We start from the raw sequence: 20,725 nt of genomic DNA, 5'->3' as shown, positions 1-20,725 counted from the left end.
TGGGTGGATGGAGGGTAGGTGGATGGAGGGTGCATGGGTGGATGGAGGGTGGGTGGATGGAGGGTGCATGGGTGGATTGAGGGTGGATGGTGGTGGATAGATGGAGGATGGGTGGGTGGTTGGGTGTATGCATTAATGGAGGTTGGATGGGTAGGCGGATGGAGGTTTATGGTGGATGGGTGGAGGGTGGATGGGTGGGTGGATGGATGGATGGATGTAGGGTGAATTGAGGGTGGATGGGTGGGTGGATGGGGGCTGGCTGGATAGGTGGATAGATGGATCGTGGGTGGGTGCATGGATGGATGGAGGATGGGTGGGTGGTTGGGTGTATGCATTAATGGAGGTTGGATGGGTAGGCGGATGGAGGTTTAAGGTGGATGGGTGGATGAGTGGATGGGTGTTGGATGGTGGGTGGGTGGATGATGGATGGAGGGTGGCTGGAATGATGGATGGAGGCTGAGGAGAGTGGAGACAGAGATGAAAGGACAACAAGAGTTTGCCACTAACATGGCTATATCCCCCGCCCCTGTTGCAGAATTTATGACATAACTAAATCTAAACAAACCCTAACCCTTTTTAACCGAGGTAGAACTTGTCATGGAAATTGTAAAAAAAAAAAGAGTTTGGAACCTAAGTCCATCTTGCTGCCATGGAAACGTAAAAAAATAAAAATTTCTAAAATTTCGAAATAGCAAAAGACACCAGTTCAGCATGTACCTGACACACCTGCAAAGTTTGATGAAAAAATATTGAACGGTTTATGAGTTATGCTCTGGAAACGAACCCTACCCTCGCAGAACCTAGTCCATCTTGTTGCCATGGAAACGTAAAAAATAAAAAATTCTAAAATTTCGAAATAGCAACAGGCACCAGTTCAGCATGTACCTGACATATATAGGTGTCTATGACATACCTTCTCCACTGGATATATAGGTGTCTATGACATACCTTCTCCACTGGATATATAGGTGTCTATGACATACCTTCTCCACTGGATATATAGGTGTCTATGATATACCTTCTCCACTGGATATATAGGTGTCTATGATATACCTTCTCCGAGGGATATATAGGTGTCTATGACATAACTTCTCCACTGGAAATATAGGTGTCTATGATATACCTTCTCCGATGGATATATAGGTGTCTATGACATACCTTCTCCACTGGATATATAGGTGTCTATGACATACCTTCTCCACTGGATATATAGGTGTCTATGACATACCTTCTCCACTGGATATATAGGTATCTATGATAGACTGGGCTCCATTAAAGAAGTCCCCAAACTGGGCCTCCCAGATGACCAGAGTGTTGGGGTTCTCCATACTGAAACCATACTCGAAGCCCAGGACTGCCTCCTCTGTGAGGGCGCTGTTAGCAACCTGGGAGAGGGTTATATATGTGTTATCAAACGGTGGTGACTTTATGTCTTATTACTTCATTCATGGATCCACTGCCCCCGAAACTCAGAAATGGGGAATCAGTTACAGTTAGAAGCATTTGTAACACTGAGATCAGATGTAGCCATGATGGATACTATTCAAAACTTAATACATAGCAGCATGTGGCTAAAGTTTCCCCATGCACAAGCTATAACCCATTTCCTGTCACATTTCATTAAAATGCCAGATGAAAACTAGATATTTGAACTTATTTATCTTACCGACCTTACTTTAAAGAACATAAAAACAAAAAAAAAACATTTCACGGCGCCAATTCTATTCTCATTTTTATTCCCACCCCAGACCTAAAACTTTGAAGAAGAAACATAAACAAGGCCTCATACATTTTGGTGCTGTTACAAAATGACTTTCTTTTTTAAACAAAAATTGATCATAATTTGATTGCATGTATGTCGTCATTGGCAACATGTAAAGAGAGGAAAGACTTCTCATACAAGTTACATCAACACTGATGCACTAATTCAGTTTAACCACAGATTTTTCCCACAAGAGTCACTGAACCAAAGACGAATTGTATATATGTCTTTGACTGAACCAAATAGGATATATACTTAGCATCATAATTAAAGGGTCACCTAGTGAAGTGTGTCAAACATGACCACAGGCCAACAGGCGTCAATAGTAAGGACAAGATATATGGATGAATAACTTCTTTACTACAATTAGGAGCGAAGGTGTTGGTTCTAACACCGTTATCAAGCAGTATCATTACTTGCTTGATAACGGTGTTAGAACCTACACCTAGACGTCACTCCTAAAGAAGCTATTCATGCATATATCTTATCCTTACTTAGTACTCCAACTTCTAAATGCCATCAAAGAAGTTAGGCGCCAGTAGGTCCGAGTTTGTTGACAATGTGATTAACAGTTGCAGAACATGTTGTTTCTGCCCATGTAACACGGATTGGATGCTTTTATACAACTGGAAAAATGGACGACTATTAAAAACAATGCAAAAATGAAAGATTTAAGGTGATGGAAACAGCCTCCCAAAACACATGTCTGAATGCAACCAGTGGTTTAACCCGCGCTATATATGACAAGCAACAGTGTATGTGGGCCTAAAATGTTTCATTCCAGATGCAACTTGAAAGTTGAAAAAGTGTCTTTTTTTTAAATATTTATTATCTATGTGACCCCAAAATAATGAGGATGAGTGTATATATTGAACTACAAAAAAAATAAAGAATTTTTAATTTTAACCTCCCAAGGTAATTGGTTTGCAAAAATATGTAAAAATTAAATTAAAAAATGTGTCTTTTTTAAATACTTATTATATATGTGACCCCTAAATAATTAGGCTGAGTATATATATTGAACTACATAAAAATGAATCTTAAATTTTGACTGACCCAAGGTAATTGGATAGCAAAAATCTGTAAAAAACAAAATAAGAACAGCGTTCTAATGATGTATAAGTACAATGCCGCACCTCCAGGTGAGCTGACTGACTGTCTGTCATGTGGTTCAGGGGGATGTAGATACTGTCGTTCTCCTGGTCGACTATCATGGCGTGACGATGACTGAATGTCGCCCGTCCAACATCTTGACCACTGATGCGAACATTGTAACCTGTCAACAAAGTATTTACATGGAGGTGTGTGCTGTAACAGTGTTTATAAACCTACTGGCTGTTTGTGTAACTCGATATGGAGTTTTTAAAATTGTGGTAACACCTCGCAGGAGATATTACAACGATTGTAACACCTCGCAGGAAGGCTTACAACGATTGTAACACCTCGCAGGAAGGCTTACAATCATTGTAAACCCTTGATAGAATAAAAACTATGAACAGCCTCCGAGACGCACGTGCAGATTTCGTGCCATTGTGTGACGCACGTGCAGATTTCGTATCGTTGCGAAACCCACATACTAAGGTCACCGGTTTCATTGAACCGAGTTCACGACCGCAGGCGATATTTCATCTCCGATACAGGTTATACATTTGAGATTTTTTATTACAGTTATTTAATTAAAAACGTTGTCTTTGCGATGAGTCGGTTAATAAGTTGGAGAAACCATTTCTCCTCGGGATTACCAGCGATTGTAAACCCTGACATTCGGTGACATACCTAATGTCAGGGTTTACAATCACTGGTAATCCCTCGCAGAAATGGTTTCTCCTATACTTAGAATCCCCGCCTGCTCGACAGTCTAAGATGGTCTATTTTGCTGACGGACATTCAGTTTATAAGTTGCGCAACTGAAGGTCGAGCTATTTTTGTATTCCCTAAATTACCAAAGCATTCTAGTTTTAATTCAATGTAAAAGGTAAACTAACTGTAAACATTAAAAACATTATTGATGAATTAAATTTCAAAGAGTTAAAGTTACTATAGTGACAATCCACCAGTTTATTGTTATTTTCTGAGAACTAACATAAGACAGTACTTTTCCTATGTTTACTCTTTTCTTACTTTTCTTTGTAAGTCTAGAAAATTCTGAACTGGCAACATTCTATCTGGTCTCATAACTTTGAAAAGCTACCAGTTCGGTTGTCTGACTTAATTTGGGGGGAATTTGATACACTGGCTGTAGTCTGAATGGTTGAGAAATGAAGTTAAATTGGTTTGGAACCTTAAAACCTTCTGGACTTTATGTTATGTGTGGATAGTTTTCCTGAAACGTACTTGTATTTCTTTTTCTAAATCCTTAATTTCAAAAAGGTCACCGCATATATAACATATATAGTTTGTTAGATATTTATCAGAACAATTTCAAAATAGTTTTTCAGCACATTGAGCAAACCAGCAGATTCCTATACATTAGCGATCATCACACAACTGCAGGGTGTTGCGGAAAGCTATAGATCAGACAAATTCTGTATTTTCGAATGTTGATTAACATTACCTGTATTCAAATTTACAGATATTGTTGAGTATTTGAAGCCATGTTGATGCAAAGTGGTGAATATCTTATCTCTATCAAAGTGCTGTCGCTATGGCAACACCGGGTACACAGTGATGGAATGGTGTTACATTATGATGTACTGGGCACATTTTGTGTTTGTTTTGTTTTGTTTCTTGTGTAATGCCACAATCAACCGAGTCACCGAGCCCAATCTCATTAAAATCAGACCTCGGTTCTTGCTACCGCTAAACAAAGATCTGAGGACATCCCATTAGGGGTCACGTCAGAACGACCTTTCATCCGAAAAATCAGAGCATCACTTACCATATTGTGAAAGTGACAGTCGGAATGTGATTTCTAATCATGCAACCTCAAAAACTTTAACTCTGAACGATAGTAACGAGTTTAACGACTGAATCCATACAGTCTAGACCATCTATTAGCCATCCCAGAATGTTCTATTGTTCAGGTTTCAAATTTGTAATCGAGAATTTGTCAAAATATGTTTCGAAGCGTAGTCGCCAATTTGAAATTATTGCCGTAAAACACGAGAGAGCTGCCTTCTGATTGGTCATTCCACTGGTCGGTCAAAGTTCGCGCAAGGTCGGTCTGACGTGACCCGTAATGGGATGTCCTCAGACCTTTGTTTAGCGGTAGCGAGAACTAAGATCTGATTTTAAAGAGATTGCACCGAGCCTGACCACCCAATCCAACTAGTCACCTCTTACGACCTGCCTAATTTCCTCGGAACGTACTGTAAGCGACAAGCGTTTATTCTCAAAGGGAGATAACTCTAGATACCAGACGTAATTATGAAGTCAGCGTGGGGAAATTCTAATATTTCTAAGTAACTGTTAAGTAATGGTAAGTGATGGAATGTTTGGTACATGTTGCTCGGATATGGGGGTAGGTTGTGAGGATGTAACAGGGATTGTAGAAACGTGAGTTTGAGTCTTGACTTTGAATAAGTCGTATTGTAAAAGCTGTGTTACGATCTTTCACTATCACAGCCGGACTGTAGCCCAGTTAACACCATGCTGACCTTGATAGATGAGTGAGCCCATGGCGAGGGCCTCGGCCACTGACCAGTCCAGCTCTGCTCCGTCCACCATCCTCTGTCGCCGTCGCTCAACGTGGCTCTTCTGGATGGTCGGGTGCACTTTCTGAAGTTGGCCAAATTAATCAGTTCATCAACTTATCTAACGATTTCATCTCACTGGTAAACTGGTCACTTTGCAATCAGATAAGTGAATGTTGTTTTACACCATAGTCAGCGATATATTTCAGATATTTCCTGACAGCCTGGATATTACCAAGTGCGCCACGCAAATCAGTGGTCGACAGCATGAGCAACATTCCATGTTATTGAGGTTCAAGGTCACACAATCCGCCAAGTCACATGTGGAACCACCCAATCAAATCGAGTCTTATTTTACAGGTTCATTAAACAATGACAGTACCTAATAGTATTTTCAGCACTTATCACAATATTATCAATAACATTAAGACAGACAGATTTATTTCGTATATGTGGCCATGAGGTCAATAGTACAATGACATATTGTTGTAGAACAATTCGTCATGGAGCCCCACTTGTATACTGATTAGATTGTAGCTGAATAGATGTACACAGTTTTATTAATATTCAATACATCATCCTCCTTTCAAATATCTTAACAAAAACTGCAAATCTGAGAAGAATATGGCTATTTTTGCTGTTCATTAACTCGACAAATTTTCTCTATGATGGATACGTATAATAATAGTTAGGCAGGTATTTGATTCTTATATCTTCATATACTGGACATATCAATAAAACATGGTATTCATCTTCTTGGTAATATTTGCAGAAAGGTCACATCGATGTTAAAACATCATTATCTTTGGAGTGTCTGTATAATTGTATATTGAGGGTATGTATACTACACCTTAACTTTGTTAAACATCTGCATAAAGATAGAGATCGAAGAGTTGTTAAATACATTTCTTGTGTTATTTCCATCTTAAACATTAAATAGGCATGTAGCGATTTTGAATATCTTATATCAGCTGACCAGCCTTGACAATACATATCTTTACATCGTTGTTTAACCATTGTTAAGAACGTAATTTTATTTCCAACATCCTGGGATATCCATGCGTATGCAAATCCATGGGAAAAAAGAGTTTCTCTAACAGCTGAAGCCCAGTTTATATTCCCAAAGTCATCAAGACGCATAAGCATGTAATAGCATCAGTATTGGCTGTATTTTACCATCAAACATGACAACGTTAATAGATATATGAATTACAAAAATGATTTTCAGGCACAGATCTACAAAAATAGAAGTCTGCCTACCACATGTTCTGGAATATGTACGGACATGGCACCCACAAACTTGAGGACGTCGCTGCGTACTCCTGTGTCCCAGGTCGTGATGGAGTCGGACGCCTGTACAAGTTGGGACCACTGTTTCTGTAGGTGCTTCGGCTAGGAACACAGTCATGTTTATGAGTATATGTTTTCTCTCCAGTAGCTCTGGGATACGCAGAACGTATTCATCAAAGTACTGCAATACCTCCCTGTGGCAGACAAACCCTCCACTGGAGGTCATATCAAGTGAACCCTGAGTGAATTTTGACAATTAAAATACAAGATGTGTGGGGTTTTGATCCAGTCAGATGTCAGTTTTCTAAAATTATTGAGTTTCATTTCTTTACCACCCTGATACAGAAAATCTGCTCTTAACAAATAAAAACCCACAGAGAACACAAATACTGTATTCAACGTAATAAGCGCCCAGGGCACTCTCAAAATTAAAAATAGGGGGCTCTTATTAGAATATTATTTTGGTGAAAAAAAACAGAGTTGAAAGATAAATTTTGTGGTTTATGCTGACAGCCTGAAATGTTCATGTACGACAGATATATTTATCCAGAATTTAATTGCCCATCCAATATATTAGCAAATATCACCGTGGGCGCTTATTAGAGCGGGGCGCTTATTACGTCAAATATGGTAGTCTCTTGATAGGACACCCTTTGGGGCCTAGATGCCGTGCATCTTCCTGAGCCAAGGGCATTAACTGGCTGTAAAAAGTCCAGTTTCAAACCTTGATGAAATAAGGCTGAAATTTCCAGGCTCAATCATAGCGCCACCAGTGGCTATTACGAGTTATGTCCCTTCTATTGCCCAATCAGATTCCACCTTTCATATCACTTGCATTTGCTTCAAACGAAAAGGAGGCGCCCATTCAAGACGATCTGATCGATAATCAAGATCTGTATTTTAATAAAATTGATCTTACCCCATGATGTGCCTTGATTAAAAACATGAAAACATTTGCAAAATATCTGTTGACGCCAAGTTGGCGGTATACACAATTACAAATCTTGCAGTCAACTAAAATCAGCATGTTGAAATCCAAGTTGTTTCCAAACCATTGTCTTGTTCGTTACATGATTTTGATTGGACTATGCATAGAAGCTCTAGTAGTCTGGCCAACATTTAACTCCAGAATTCCAGCCTAGTTAGGCAAGGGTGAAAACTGGACTTTTATAGTCAGTTTACGTTTTTGCCTTGGGAGCTTGGAAGCAACAGGGTGTATGAAATAACCACGAGAGTATAATAGAGTGACCTTTATTATTTTTCATTTGGAACTGCCTGTTTATGGACATTGTCACGGTACATAAAACAGACCTGTTGTTCTAAATGCTTTGCTTCCTTTCACCAAGAATGTAGAAGCCTCTATTCTGATTGGTTGATTAGAACGTTTACCTGGCGCGACCTCCTATGGAGGATTTGTCAGATCTTCTTGGAGCAAAGATATCAAATTGGAGATTTATACATCAATGGGAATATTATGACATCTGAAGAGAAAAGAAATCTGAATTCCTGCAGAATGTCAGCCCTAATATTTTATGGGTGCTTCATCTAATATTTAGCTGATTGTACAAATGCTGTTTTATTGTTTGTTTGTTTGTTTGTTTGTCAAACTCAGCTATATTCCAGCTATATGATGGCGGTCTGTCAATAATCGAGTCTGGACAATCCAGTGATTGATATCATGAGCATTGATCCACACAATTGCGATATGATGACATGCATCAATCAAGTCAAGGAGTCTGACCACCCGATCCCGTTAGTCACCTCTTACGATGAGCATAGTTGCCTTTTACGGCAAGCATGGGTTGCTGAAGACCTATTCTACCCCGGGTCTTCACGTGTCACACAAATGCAAATATCCGATAACTGATTATAAGAACTAATGGGCACACTTCCCTCGTAGGTGAGAATAACCAGCTACCTGTACAACATGAGAGTCTGCCTTGGCTAGGTCAGCTAACAATGTGGAGTTCCATGTCTGTACCACAGCGTCTAAGTCTTCACTCTTACAGACACCCTCAGACTAGAAATAAAATGATTGTACACTGCATTGAAAGAATAGTTTAGTAACATATATCTTTTTTCAAAACAATTTTTAACCATATATATAGCAAGAGTGAGTGAGGTTTTACGCTGCTTTTAGCAATATTCCAGCAATAGCACGGCAGGGGACACCACAACAAGAGGTGTTTTACATAAACGTCATGCATGTTATGCATATTTACAGAGGAGATCTGTGAACAAGGAGAGGACATTAGAACATGGATATAACAAACTTCAAGGGACCGGAGAAATCAGTTTGTTATATACGTTTACGCTTCAAAATGTCCGCCATCTTGGAAAAAGGAAAACACACTACACATAATTGCAGCATTGACTTGTATTAGCAGTGATCACATCATAGCATTCAAATGATAACATTTCATAACATTCATTCAATAACATTATATTCATAACATTTTTTGAACCTTGTTTATCAAATATGTATTTAGTATTTCACGATTTACATACGAGGGGATGCGTAGTCGGTGATTTTGCTCAGGCCTCGTTTTGCTGACTGCATTGAAATTGCATAGGTTTAATGTTTGCTTTACAGACAAGATTAGTCCAATTACATGTACAGGTAAGATTAACATAAAGCAAGTTTAACAAGGTTAAATCATGACCCCTGATTGTGTTGATTCAATGCTGATTGCATAACAGCCACTTGACAGTGACACTTGACACTGAGTGAGATTTCTTAGTTTGCTATACACGTCACTAATTAGTGATAGATGGGCTTGTTGCGGATCAGATATCAGCTCACTATATACGTTAGTTCGCTGTAGAGTGTTTGTTACGTCGTAAATTTTATATGATAATATATAGGAGATAAATCAGGGGTTTTGTAACAGTTTGTTGTATCCATGTTCATTAAAACATGTTCTGCTGGACTCTGGACTTATGAAGAAATATCTAAAGAAAATTCACTCTGATTATGAGGATGAGAAACACAGTTACTACACATGGCCAAAAGAGTGAGTGAGTGAGTATGGTTTTACGCCGCCTTAAGCAATATTCCAGCAATATCACGGCCGGAGACACCAGAAATGGGCTTCACACATTGTACCCATGTCGGGAATCAAACCTGGGTCTTCGGCGTGACGAGCGAATGCTTTAACCACTAGGCTACCCGACCGCCCCTCATGGCCATAAGAGCAATGGCAGTCTCTACTGTCTTACCACCAGTTGTTTAGCATAGAGGTCGGGAATGCTGCCACGGGAGTTGATCGCATTGTACATGATCGGCTGGGTGAAGGTCGGGTCATCTAGCTCGTTGTGACCCCACTTGCGGAAACAAATGAGATCAATGATGACGTCTCTGTGGAACTTGTGTCGGTAATCCATGGCTATAGCAGTGGCTTGTATAACATCCTGGCAAAGAAAGTTATGTTGAAGATGACGTAAAAACATCGGCTGATGATTAGGATTAGGCAGGATAGCTGTCTTCTGGTACTGCATCAGAACTGTTTTGTTTGTTTGTTTGTTGCTTAAGGCCACTCTCAGCAATATTCCAGCTATATGACGGAGGTCTGTCAATAATCGAGTCTGGACCAGACAATCCAGTGATTGACATCATGAGCATCAATCTACGCAGTTGGGATCCGATGACATGCATCAACCAAGTCCGCAAGCCTGACGACCCGATCCAGTTAGTCGCCTCTTACAACAAGCATAGTCGCCTTTTATGGCAAGCATTGTTTGCTGAAGACCTATTCTACCCCGGATCTTCAGGGGTCTGATGATTAGGATATGACAGGATATATTTAACCAACTGGTGTCACATCTGTTTGCTAATCATCTTGTTTATTCCTAATTTTTTATAACAAAATAAAACATGATTTTAGGCATTTGTCTGTCTATTACTTTAGTTCATCTGTGGCCAGATCCACTGTATTAGAGTATAGAGTGTCACACTGTAGTGTCTCTACCGCCGAACTGTCATAGCTGAGACATAGTCTTGGGAGTTACCTCCCTTGGTTCAAGAAAAACAGAAGGGGGGAACCACATAGGCTATGTAATCGAGACAAACAATAAAGGAAATAGAATCTGCATAGCCTTGTAGTTATTCTACAACTTGGTATCTAAAACACACCTCTGCGGAATCTCCATTGACATGAAGAACTGGGTAGCCATTGATCTTGGCTTGGTCACTGGCATACTTGGAGGACCTGCAAACAGAAATTAAGGCCATGGCAAAATAATTATTAGATTTCATCCCTGCCTGCTTCACATAATTCACAGGACCATGTAACTAATAATCTATACCAACAAACACACAAAGACTGCAAGTTTGTTGGTATAGAATATTAGTTACATGGTCCTGTGCATCACTTTATATTCTGCAAGTACCTTCAGATGTGGACAATCAAAAGAAGCATGAAATACCGGTACTCACATCCCCAGGCAATACGCCATTTTCAGTCTAAGTCAGAGTCATTACCATGGAAACTTGAAACCTTTTTTTTTTTTAAAATCCCAAACTATCAAAAGGCACCAGTTCCCCACTAGACATATCTATGTGCCAAGTTTGGTTAAGATATCTCTCCTGGTTTTTTAATTCTGCTCCGGAAACGAAAAGTGACAGACGGAAAGATGGATGGATGGACAGCACCCATTTGGTTGTGAGAGAGAATGTTGTGTTATGCTGCAATCACAAGTTTCCAGGTGTAACAAAGCTATCTCATACTAATCATATATATCTGGAACTTCTAAACTTTAGCTGTGCATAGGACTCAACTGGGACTGGGTGGTCAGGCCCAGGGACTTGGCAGATTGTGTGGGTATGACATAGTCTGTTCAATCACCAGTTTGCCTGTCTCAGACGAGATCAGTGTCAGGTCTCTGTAACTTAGCTGAGATATTATTGACTGTGGCATATAACATCATTAACTGACTGACACAAGTGTGGCTGGTTACTAGGTTCATGTTTCAGTGTGACAGTCTGACAGTGTGACAGTGTATAAACTTGTACTTGACGCCATGTCTGTACCTGCCCAGCAGGGCCTCGGTTGTGAAGCCGATCTGGTTGTTGACGATGAGGTGTATGCTGCCGCCGACGCGGTAGTGAGGACATTCCGCTATACAAAACGTTTCTGCCACTATTCCCTGAAACACAAAATATCTCTGTGTTATGGGTTTTCAGACTTGGTAACATCATAGTTTTTCGATAATCACATGAACAACTGTAAAACATCTCATTCACTTACCAGATAATTGTCTCTTAAATTTATACAAGCCATCGTCTGAGTATTTACAATGTCTGTGTGATGCTACACCCCTTGTTATAGCTAGACAAATCGCGATAAGCAGGTTCATCCAAAAACGTATGATGTCTGAAAACCTATGGTCCGACAATATACACAACACATTTATAGTGAGTGAGTATGGTTTTACGCCGTTTTTAGCAATATTCCAGCAACATCACGGCGGGGGACACCAGAAATGGGCTTCACACATTGTACCCATGTCGGGAATCGAACCCGGGTCTTCGCCGTGATGAGCGAACGCTTTAACCACTAGGCTACCCGACTGCCCCCAACATATTATAACCATCATCAAAATGATGCAGTTTAGCTACAGAAGACCAAGGTTATATCACCTCTTACGACAACTTAGTCGCCTTTTACAGCAGCATGGGTTGCTGAAGACCGATTCTACCCCGGATGTTCACGGTTCTCCTAATCAGTACCCACCTGACATGAGTACCCGAGTCCCAGCCCTACATGATACACATCTGGATACAATCAAGTTGAAAGGATTATTCTCAATGTAATGATACACAATGATGAGGCTTATGAAATTATCCTTTATCCTCAGGCACCATCTGCATCCTTCAAAAACAATTACAACAGAGCATTACAGTGACAGTATTTTATTGCATTAGAGATTAAGGTTCAAAATTACACTTTGAGGTTTGCATTAATTTCACCATGTCACCACAGAATAAATGTTTGATATGTTTTAGCTCAATAATTATTCCTATGATGGATTGTCACTGTTGTTCTAGACTATTCTAGACACCAACTGACAACATCATGTTTGACTCACCTGAGCTGTAAACGAGGCGTCCCCATGCACCTGTACACAGAGAACCTTCTCCCCCGCCTGCCCCTCATCCCCCGGGGCGTAGTCCCCCTCCCCGACGTACAACTGCTTGGCCCTTGTCTTGCCTACAGCAACAGGGTTGTTAGCCTGCAAAACATCAATTTTTGTTACGTTAACTTTAAAGGCAAGACCTACCTTATTTGACGTAATAAGCGCCCCGCTCTAATAAGCGCCCACGGCGATATTTGCTAATATATTGACGAGTGAACAATCCCAATCAGCACCCCTTTCGATTGATCAATGTACACAAGACTTATTTATTCGTGAATAATACGCACTCTTGTGTTATATCACCCTTTATTATGGGCAATTAAATTCTTGAAAAATATATCTGTCGTATGTAAACATTTCAGGCTGTTAGCATAAACCACGAAATTTATGATCTTTCAACTTAAAATAATATTCTCATTTTGAGAGCGCCCTGGGCGCTAATTATGTCGAATACGGTATTTAGTTTTACATGTATAAATTACAGATGTCCCCCTTGCAGCTTGAGGTGAAAATACATGTATAAACAACAGTGCCAGAGCTCTGTAGCTCAGTTAAAAAATGTCTTGAACGGCAGCCACACAACTAAAGGTGCTGTCAACATTTATATTCAAATATTTTCTGCATAAATAATGAGAAATTAAAAAGAAATGAATTTTTTTTAAATTTGTTTTGAGAGAATTTAGGAGCATATTCAAAGTTAAACGGTCAAAATACAGAACATTGCAATAACAGAATTTTATGCCTTGAGTTCCATTAGTGACTAAACATTTAAGAATTGACCCTTACTTTGTGTGAGTTCATTGGAGTATGAACCTTCATACAGTGAGGGCAAAATTGTATGAACATCGGAGCTTGCGACGACGTTCATACAATGTTTGGCCCTCACAAAAATGTATGAACGTCAAATTTTGTCGTTCATACACTTATGAACGTCAATGTCGCAGTCATGTGACCGACCTCACGTCCAATGGAAAAGCTGTATATCGTGTAAACTTCAAATTAAAAAAATATACGCTATTACACTTTGAACAGAAAAGGATGAGTAAAGGCAGTAAGATGTTTCAGCTATCACTGAGTATTGCACAAATAAAATAACATAGTAGTTGACCTCAAATATTAACTACACATGTCCCGTTACCTACTATCATTACATTTTGAAAAATTGATTAAAGCCATAAATTGCTTTTTCAATATGGCTGCCATTATTGCCATATTGAAAATTGGATCCCAACCTCTTAAACAAATTGGGCTGTTATCATTAGTGGAAACAAGCACATGAATTTTCAGCTTCATTGGTCTAGAGGCTTTGAAGGAGAAGATTTTTAAGACGAATAATGCATGATATTATTATATTTCCAATCGAGCTCCCCCAACTAACTTAGAAACGTATTTGATGTAAAGTATAAAAACCGACACCCTTGGCTTACATTCTCAGTCATGACCGAGGAGGAGGATTTTATCCAACTTATAAACTGACAAAGAAATATCTGACAGTATAGAAATAAAGGGAGTCATTGTATGAAAGGAATTTGGTGAAACGTGCCATGTGCAGCATGCAGACAACTGAAGTCATGACAAGTAAGACTGAGCATGGATTTCATCACCTGCCCGTTACTCAGTGGGAAAATAGTGGGTCACAAAACTAAACACGATATGTGACGCTGCAGGTTCGATTCATCATGCAATTTTCATGTGAAAAACATTGTGACTTTTAACCAATCAAAAATCAAATTACATCACATCAAAAGGACACTTTATAAAATTCAACTTTAAAACCTTGTTCTTACAATTAAATTAAAGCTGGGGCATTTCGGGGAATGCTGGGGGTTTCCTGGTCGATGAATACATCCACAGTATAACAACATGTTAAAGAACGTACACACACATTAGTGTTACATCACAATAGGTTATCAGGACCATCCCATCCATCAAGTTTCAAGATTCTTTAAATTTTGGAGAAGAAGATTTTGCAAAAAAAATGTAAAATAAAAGATGGCTACCTGGTGGCCATACTAAAACATGCTGGTTGTACATAAGCTGGTTGGAGTCTTCGATAGGCATTTAGAAGTTGGAAGAACATGAATACATGACATATAGATTATAGACATTATAGATAGCAACTTCTACTATTCTTTATCACGACGTATCAGAGCTACTTGTATGGGCGGCCATTCGGTCAAAAAATACAAAGTTTAAAAAAGGACAAAAGTACGCAATTAAGGTCAAATATTACAAATAAAGAACTAAATGTTACTACTAAAGGTCAAAATACAAAACAAACAGATGAGGGTTAAACATACAAAGTTAAAATAAATGTCAAATCTACGCAATATTAATAGTCAAATGTTATGAAAAGATGTCATAAGAAAAGAAAGAACAATGTGTACGAAAGAACGTCAGTGAGCACGAAAGGACGTTGACAATAAAGAACGCCAGATGGCGCTGCAATTTGTAAAACATTCCGAGTTTAATCGGCTTGTTCCGCCGTGTATATGATAACTGCATGCCGAGGTGCACAATGTATTACGTCATTCCTCGTGCACTCACCGTCTGACGTCACACATATATATACATGTGTAATCCAACATTAGTACATGTATTTTGTATACAACCTTCAAACGCACATTTTCATCAACATGTCAAAAGCATAGTCGCCTTTCATGGCAAGCATGGGTTGCTGAAGACCATTAATAAGGAAGAGATGAAGAAGTAAGTATATACTCCAAACACCATGTTCTTAATAATTAAGAAGTTATCTTCCCAAGGCAAGCGCGTTAACTGATTATAAAAGATTGGACTATGCATAGACACGTTAGTCCAGTCAAAATGAAACACCGGAATTCCAGCCTTGCTCGGCTACGGTGGAAACTGGACTCTTACAGTCAGTCAACTCCCTTGCCTTTGGAAGATGTTTTGAAGTTGACATCCATAAATTCTCTTCCTTAATGTGTATCATTTCTGAATGCCTTTCAAAGACTTGACACTAACATTAATGTTGTAGAGAAGAAGTTGAAGTGTACGTCCAACTGAAGAGTGAGTGAGTGAGTTGGGTTTAACGCCGCTTTTAACATTATTCCAGTTACATCACGGCGTCTCAGCTTAATGTGGGAGGAAAGCCCGAAGTGATGCAGGTCTCAGACGTTTACCACTTCGGTGAAACCCACGAGCACGGGTATGGTGCTGACAAACCTAGAAACATAATCGGGGCGAACCAGGATTCGAACCCACAATCATAGGTTTATGGCGTGCCCAAGGGACGCAACTCTGCACAGCGAATCGCGGCGCCTTAGACGACTGGGCCACCCGTGCCCCCTCGCTGAAGACAGGTCATAACATAATCTCACACAGGCCTTTCCAGACATGAATCTATTCCTGCCTCTATACAATGTAGTCGATTTCAAATGTGTTTCCATGGAAACATTAAAATAGTTAAATTAGAAAATTCCAACTACAGTATTATGTAAAGCGTATTCTGGGACGTACCTCCAGATGTGATGGGTTGGGGATGACTGACACGTGGACCGACTTGCCGCCATGTTCCAGGTCCACTGACGTATCTGTGACATGTACACCATAATAGTAGATATCCAGATCCTTGTTGGCAGTCCATCATATACGATTATCCATTGTAGCATATCTCCATTCTATTATGATACACCCTAAGCCCACTGAAGATCTGGGGCAGAATAGGTCTTCAGCAACCCATGCTTGCCGTAAAAGGCGACTATACTTTTCGTAAGAGGTGACATACGGGATCGAGTGGTCAGACTCGCCGACTTGGTTGAAGCACGTCATCATATCCCAATTGGGTGGAATGATGCTCATGATGTCAATCACTGGATTGTCTGGTCCTGAATCGATTATTTACAGATCGCTGTCATATAGCTGGAATATTGCTGAGTGCGTCGTTAACAACAAGCAAACAAACAAATCACTGCAGAAGTGACTATACTGTTTCAATCTTCCTTATGACCAACTGGAAGTAGCTTCAAGCAGAATTTTTTTTCTTCCTCATTGAAACCAGCAACCAATCAACATTCCTCTTCTGAATGCTGATTTGGCCTAGATCTATATGTAAAATCACAGCCCCTCATCCATGAGTGAGTGAGTGAGTGAGTATGGTTTTACGCTGCTTTTAGCAATATTCCAGCAATATCACGGCAGGGGACACCAGAAATGGGCTTCACACATTGTACCCATGTCGGGAATCGAACCCAGGTCTTCTGTGAGCGAACGCTTTAACCACTAGGCTACCTGACCGCCCCTCCTCATCCACGAACCCTCAACAGACTTAATTGAGTGATAAGACTGTTGACTGTTATAAATGAACTTTTTGCTGGAAAAGATGTTATCGTGAATACAAGGGCCATGATACCAGGCTCAAAACGAAGGTACAATGGTGACTTGATCCAGGGTATTTATTGTAACACAATGGAGATATGATAAACACGTAAATCATGAATATATCGGAAATATTGACATTGCAACATACGTAAATAAATGTTGTATTTTTAATTATTTGAAAAACTTAGGTCATATATCTGTTCATACAAAGTCTTCTTTCATCAACAGTCAACAAGAAAAAAACATTATCGCAGTTACTCTGCCATGAGTGCATAACTGTAAAAAATGAATCAAGACACCTGTTTTGAAACCTATTTGAGATCGTGATGAGTAACATTAGTGTATAAAATTCATTTCTCTAAGGTAAATAGTTTTGAGAAAATATGTCCCCATTGGATGCAGACAGATGGACAGAAGGATGGACAGATGGTAGGTATATTTATATATATCATTATCATCTTAACTGACTCACATGAATGTGACAAGACATCTCCAGTCCCCTTTGCACCTTCGGGAAGTTCAGTCTTCCCCTGCATCTATAACACACAACATTGTTACACAGTTCAGTCTTCCCTGCCTCTATAACACACAACATTGTTACACAGTTCAGTCTTCCCCTGCATCTATAACACACAACATTGTTACACAGTTCAGTCTTCCCTTGTATCTATAACACACAACATTGTTACACAGTTAAGTCTTCCCCTGCATCTAAAACACACAACATTGTTACACAGTTCAGTCTTCCCCTGCATCTATAACACACAACATTGTTACATAGTTCAGTCTTCCCCTACATCTATAACACACAACATTGTTACACAGTTCAGTCTTCCCCTGCATCTATAACACACAACATTGTAACATAGTTCAGTCTTCCCCTGCATCTATAACACACAACATTGTTACACAGTTCAGTCTTCCCCTGCATCTATAACACACAACATTGTTACATAGTTCAGTCTTCCCCTGCATCTATAACACACAACATTGTTACACAGTTCAGTCTTCCCCTGCATCTATAACACACAACATTGTTACATAGTTCAGTCTTCCCCTGCATCTATAACACACAACATTGTTACACAGTTCAGTCTTCCCCTGCATCTATAACACACAACATTGTTACATAGTTCAGTCTTCCCCTGCATCTATAACACACAACATTGTTACATAGTTCAGTCTTCCCCTGCATCTATAACACATGACATTGTTACACAGATCAGTCTTCCCCTGCATCATTATAAAGGTACAGATTTACCTTTCTGAACAGAAGAACTGGCGGGAAGTCTAGCATGCACGTCAGAAAGTTCAGGCGCCCTCTATGGGGCATGCAGAGCACAACATCTGACATGTCATCTGAAACATATACAGGTGGGCCGAGGTTAAATGGGGTTTACATCGTGTTCAAGATTATGGTGGTGTCTCTGTGTGTTGCTGTCCAGCCTAATGCCAGTCTTTTAGCGCGAGCCCATTGAGATACCATTCCACAATCTAACATGAATAGAAGTGCTCAGACGATACACCAACTGCTCCATCCGATACATATTACAATACCTTGCTCACGATCACGTTGACAGGACAACCAAATAGTTGGCACACTAACGACAGTTGGCAGTGTCAAGTATCGTGCAGTGGATGAAAATATTACATTTTCACTTGTAATTAGTGCTTGATGTAACATTTATTAAAGAATACATTTAAGGTTAAAATCAATACTTTTTACTTAGTGTGCGATTGCGATTGAAACGTGATATCGAGACGTGAAAAATCGCGATCCACTGGAGCTACTCAGACACGCTATATTGACTCAGGGTCGACCAGTACTTGTTTTATCCCAATAATGGCAAGCACCAGGGGATTGAACCATTGACCTTCCGCTCCCCAGGCAGACACTAATCCACTAGACCATGGAGGCAGACCAAATCAAACAGAGAGAGAGAGAGAGAGAGAGAGAGAGAGAGAGAGAGAGAGAGAGAGAGAGAGAGAGAGAGAGAGAGTGAGAGAGAAATTCACAAGTTTCATTCATCCATAAACGTGAATAAGTTTAACTTAATATACCTAAACAACCTTAGCTTTCATCTAGTGGAGGTTAACGTGGCTATATTTAATGTTTATGTGCCGCAGGTTGGCTCAATGTCTCCATCACAACTTTATATAGGGCTAAAAAAATAATAGTCTTGGTTCTCAGGCACTGCCCGCATCATCATAAAGTCTGCACGTTTCGTTTTTATTTCCATTTTTAAAAAAATTAAAAATCTTTACATATTCCGCATCCCAAACACATGAACACGGCAGTGAAATGATACAATACTTAAGAACAATGTGATTTCGCCAAAATTATTGTAAACAGAATTTGGTTACATGCAAAAAAAACACCGCCCACCCACACTATATTTTCAAAACCCATGGTCTGATAACCATTTTTAATTTTTTTTAAGCCTAAAACAAGGGTATTATCTGAACAAGGTAAAACATACGTTTCTTCCAACAGCTGTTTCAGTAATAAAATGGCATTGTCATAGCATCGTGCGCAGGTCTGTCTGACACCATGTGTTTTATCTATTAATCAATCCATCCTTCATAAATGATACTTCTGCTATTCATTTCACATACCGTATTCGACGTAATAACGCCCAGGGCGCTCTAAAAATTAGAAATTGGGGGCTCTCATTAGAATGGTATTTTGGTGAAAAAAACAAAGTTGAAGGATAAATTTCGTGGTTTATGCTGACAGCCTGAAATGTTTTTATACGACAGATATATTTTTCCAGAATTTAATTGCCCATAATTAAGGTTCCATATAACACATGAGTGCATATTATACACGATTAAATAAGTCTTGTGTACATTGATCAATCGGAAGGGGTGACTAATTGGGATTGTTCACTAGCCAATATATTAATAAATATGGTTGTTGGCACTTATTAGAGCGGGGCGCTTATTACGTCGAATATGGTATACATTGTATCATCTGGGAGGTCAGGTAACAAGGGGTTCAGATATCTGGAGGTTAAACGAGGTCCGACTGACTGTCTATCAACATAAGCTGATAAAAGTGAGGGTTTAAACTTTAATCTACTCTTGTTAAATGTTTTATATCAAAAGGCATGATATACTGATATGTAATATACTCATCAAATGAATCTTAAAGTTCTGTGAGTATATTAACAACATACTTGAAGCACTTTTTCGGAACACCTCATCAAAAACTCCCATCATGCTCTCCCCGCCCTCTCCTCCATAGCGCTTCACCGTAGTGAACTTGTTGGCCAGAAAATGGTCAAACGCCTGTGAAAACAATACAAATAATTATTAATGGCATTGTCAGAAGTTCAACCAAAACTGATTTATTGAATTGGGCAGCCTTAATCCACTGGATGTCTTCTAGTTCCACACATTGTGCGACCAATTTAACCATGACAAGACATCATGATGACTGAATGTAGTTACAACATTCAGTCAGCATGATGACTTGTCATGGTTAAATTGGTCGCACAACCTGCTGAGTGAGTGAGTGACAGTTCCTTCACTCTGCAATCAGTTCTATTCCAAGTGCAGT

General features: G+C 39.5%; 1 protein-coding gene across 1 annotated transcript in view; it reads right to left on the bottom strand.

The window, feature by feature from the left end:
- Positions 1-20,725, bottom strand: part of LOC139442413 (2-oxoadipate dehydrogenase complex component E1-like) — a 34,758-nt gene that overhangs the window by 7,190 nt on the left and 6,843 nt on the right. Inside the window, exons 5-17 of the mRNA XM_071223225.1 lie at positions 20,343-20,454; positions 18,425-18,522; positions 17,636-17,699; positions 16,303-16,376; positions 12,772-12,915; positions 11,714-11,829; positions 10,817-10,892; positions 9,904-10,095; positions 8,603-8,704; positions 6,655-6,786; positions 5,359-5,479; positions 2,899-3,038; positions 1,229-1,385 (exon numbers count right to left, since the gene is read on the bottom strand). Coding sequence (XP_071079326.1) covers positions 1,229-1,385; positions 2,899-3,038; positions 5,359-5,479; positions 6,655-6,786; positions 8,603-8,704; positions 9,904-10,095; positions 10,817-10,892; positions 11,714-11,829; positions 12,772-12,915; positions 16,303-16,376; positions 17,636-17,699; positions 18,425-18,522; positions 20,343-20,454 — 1,528 coding nt within the window. The remainder of the gene's footprint in view (positions 1-1,228; positions 1,386-2,898; positions 3,039-5,358; positions 5,480-6,654; positions 6,787-8,602; positions 8,705-9,903; positions 10,096-10,816; positions 10,893-11,713; positions 11,830-12,771; positions 12,916-16,302; positions 16,377-17,635; positions 17,700-18,424; positions 18,523-20,342; positions 20,455-20,725) is intronic.

This window comes from Haliotis cracherodii, unplaced genomic scaffold, assembly GCF_022045235.1.
Source record: "Haliotis cracherodii isolate W230 unplaced genomic scaffold, xgHalCrac1.p SCAF_5, whole genome shotgun sequence".
Lineage (NCBI taxonomy): Eukaryota > Metazoa > Mollusca > Gastropoda > Lepetellida > Haliotidae > Haliotis > Haliotis cracherodii.
This window is presented reverse-complemented; position numbering and strand designations above follow the sequence as displayed.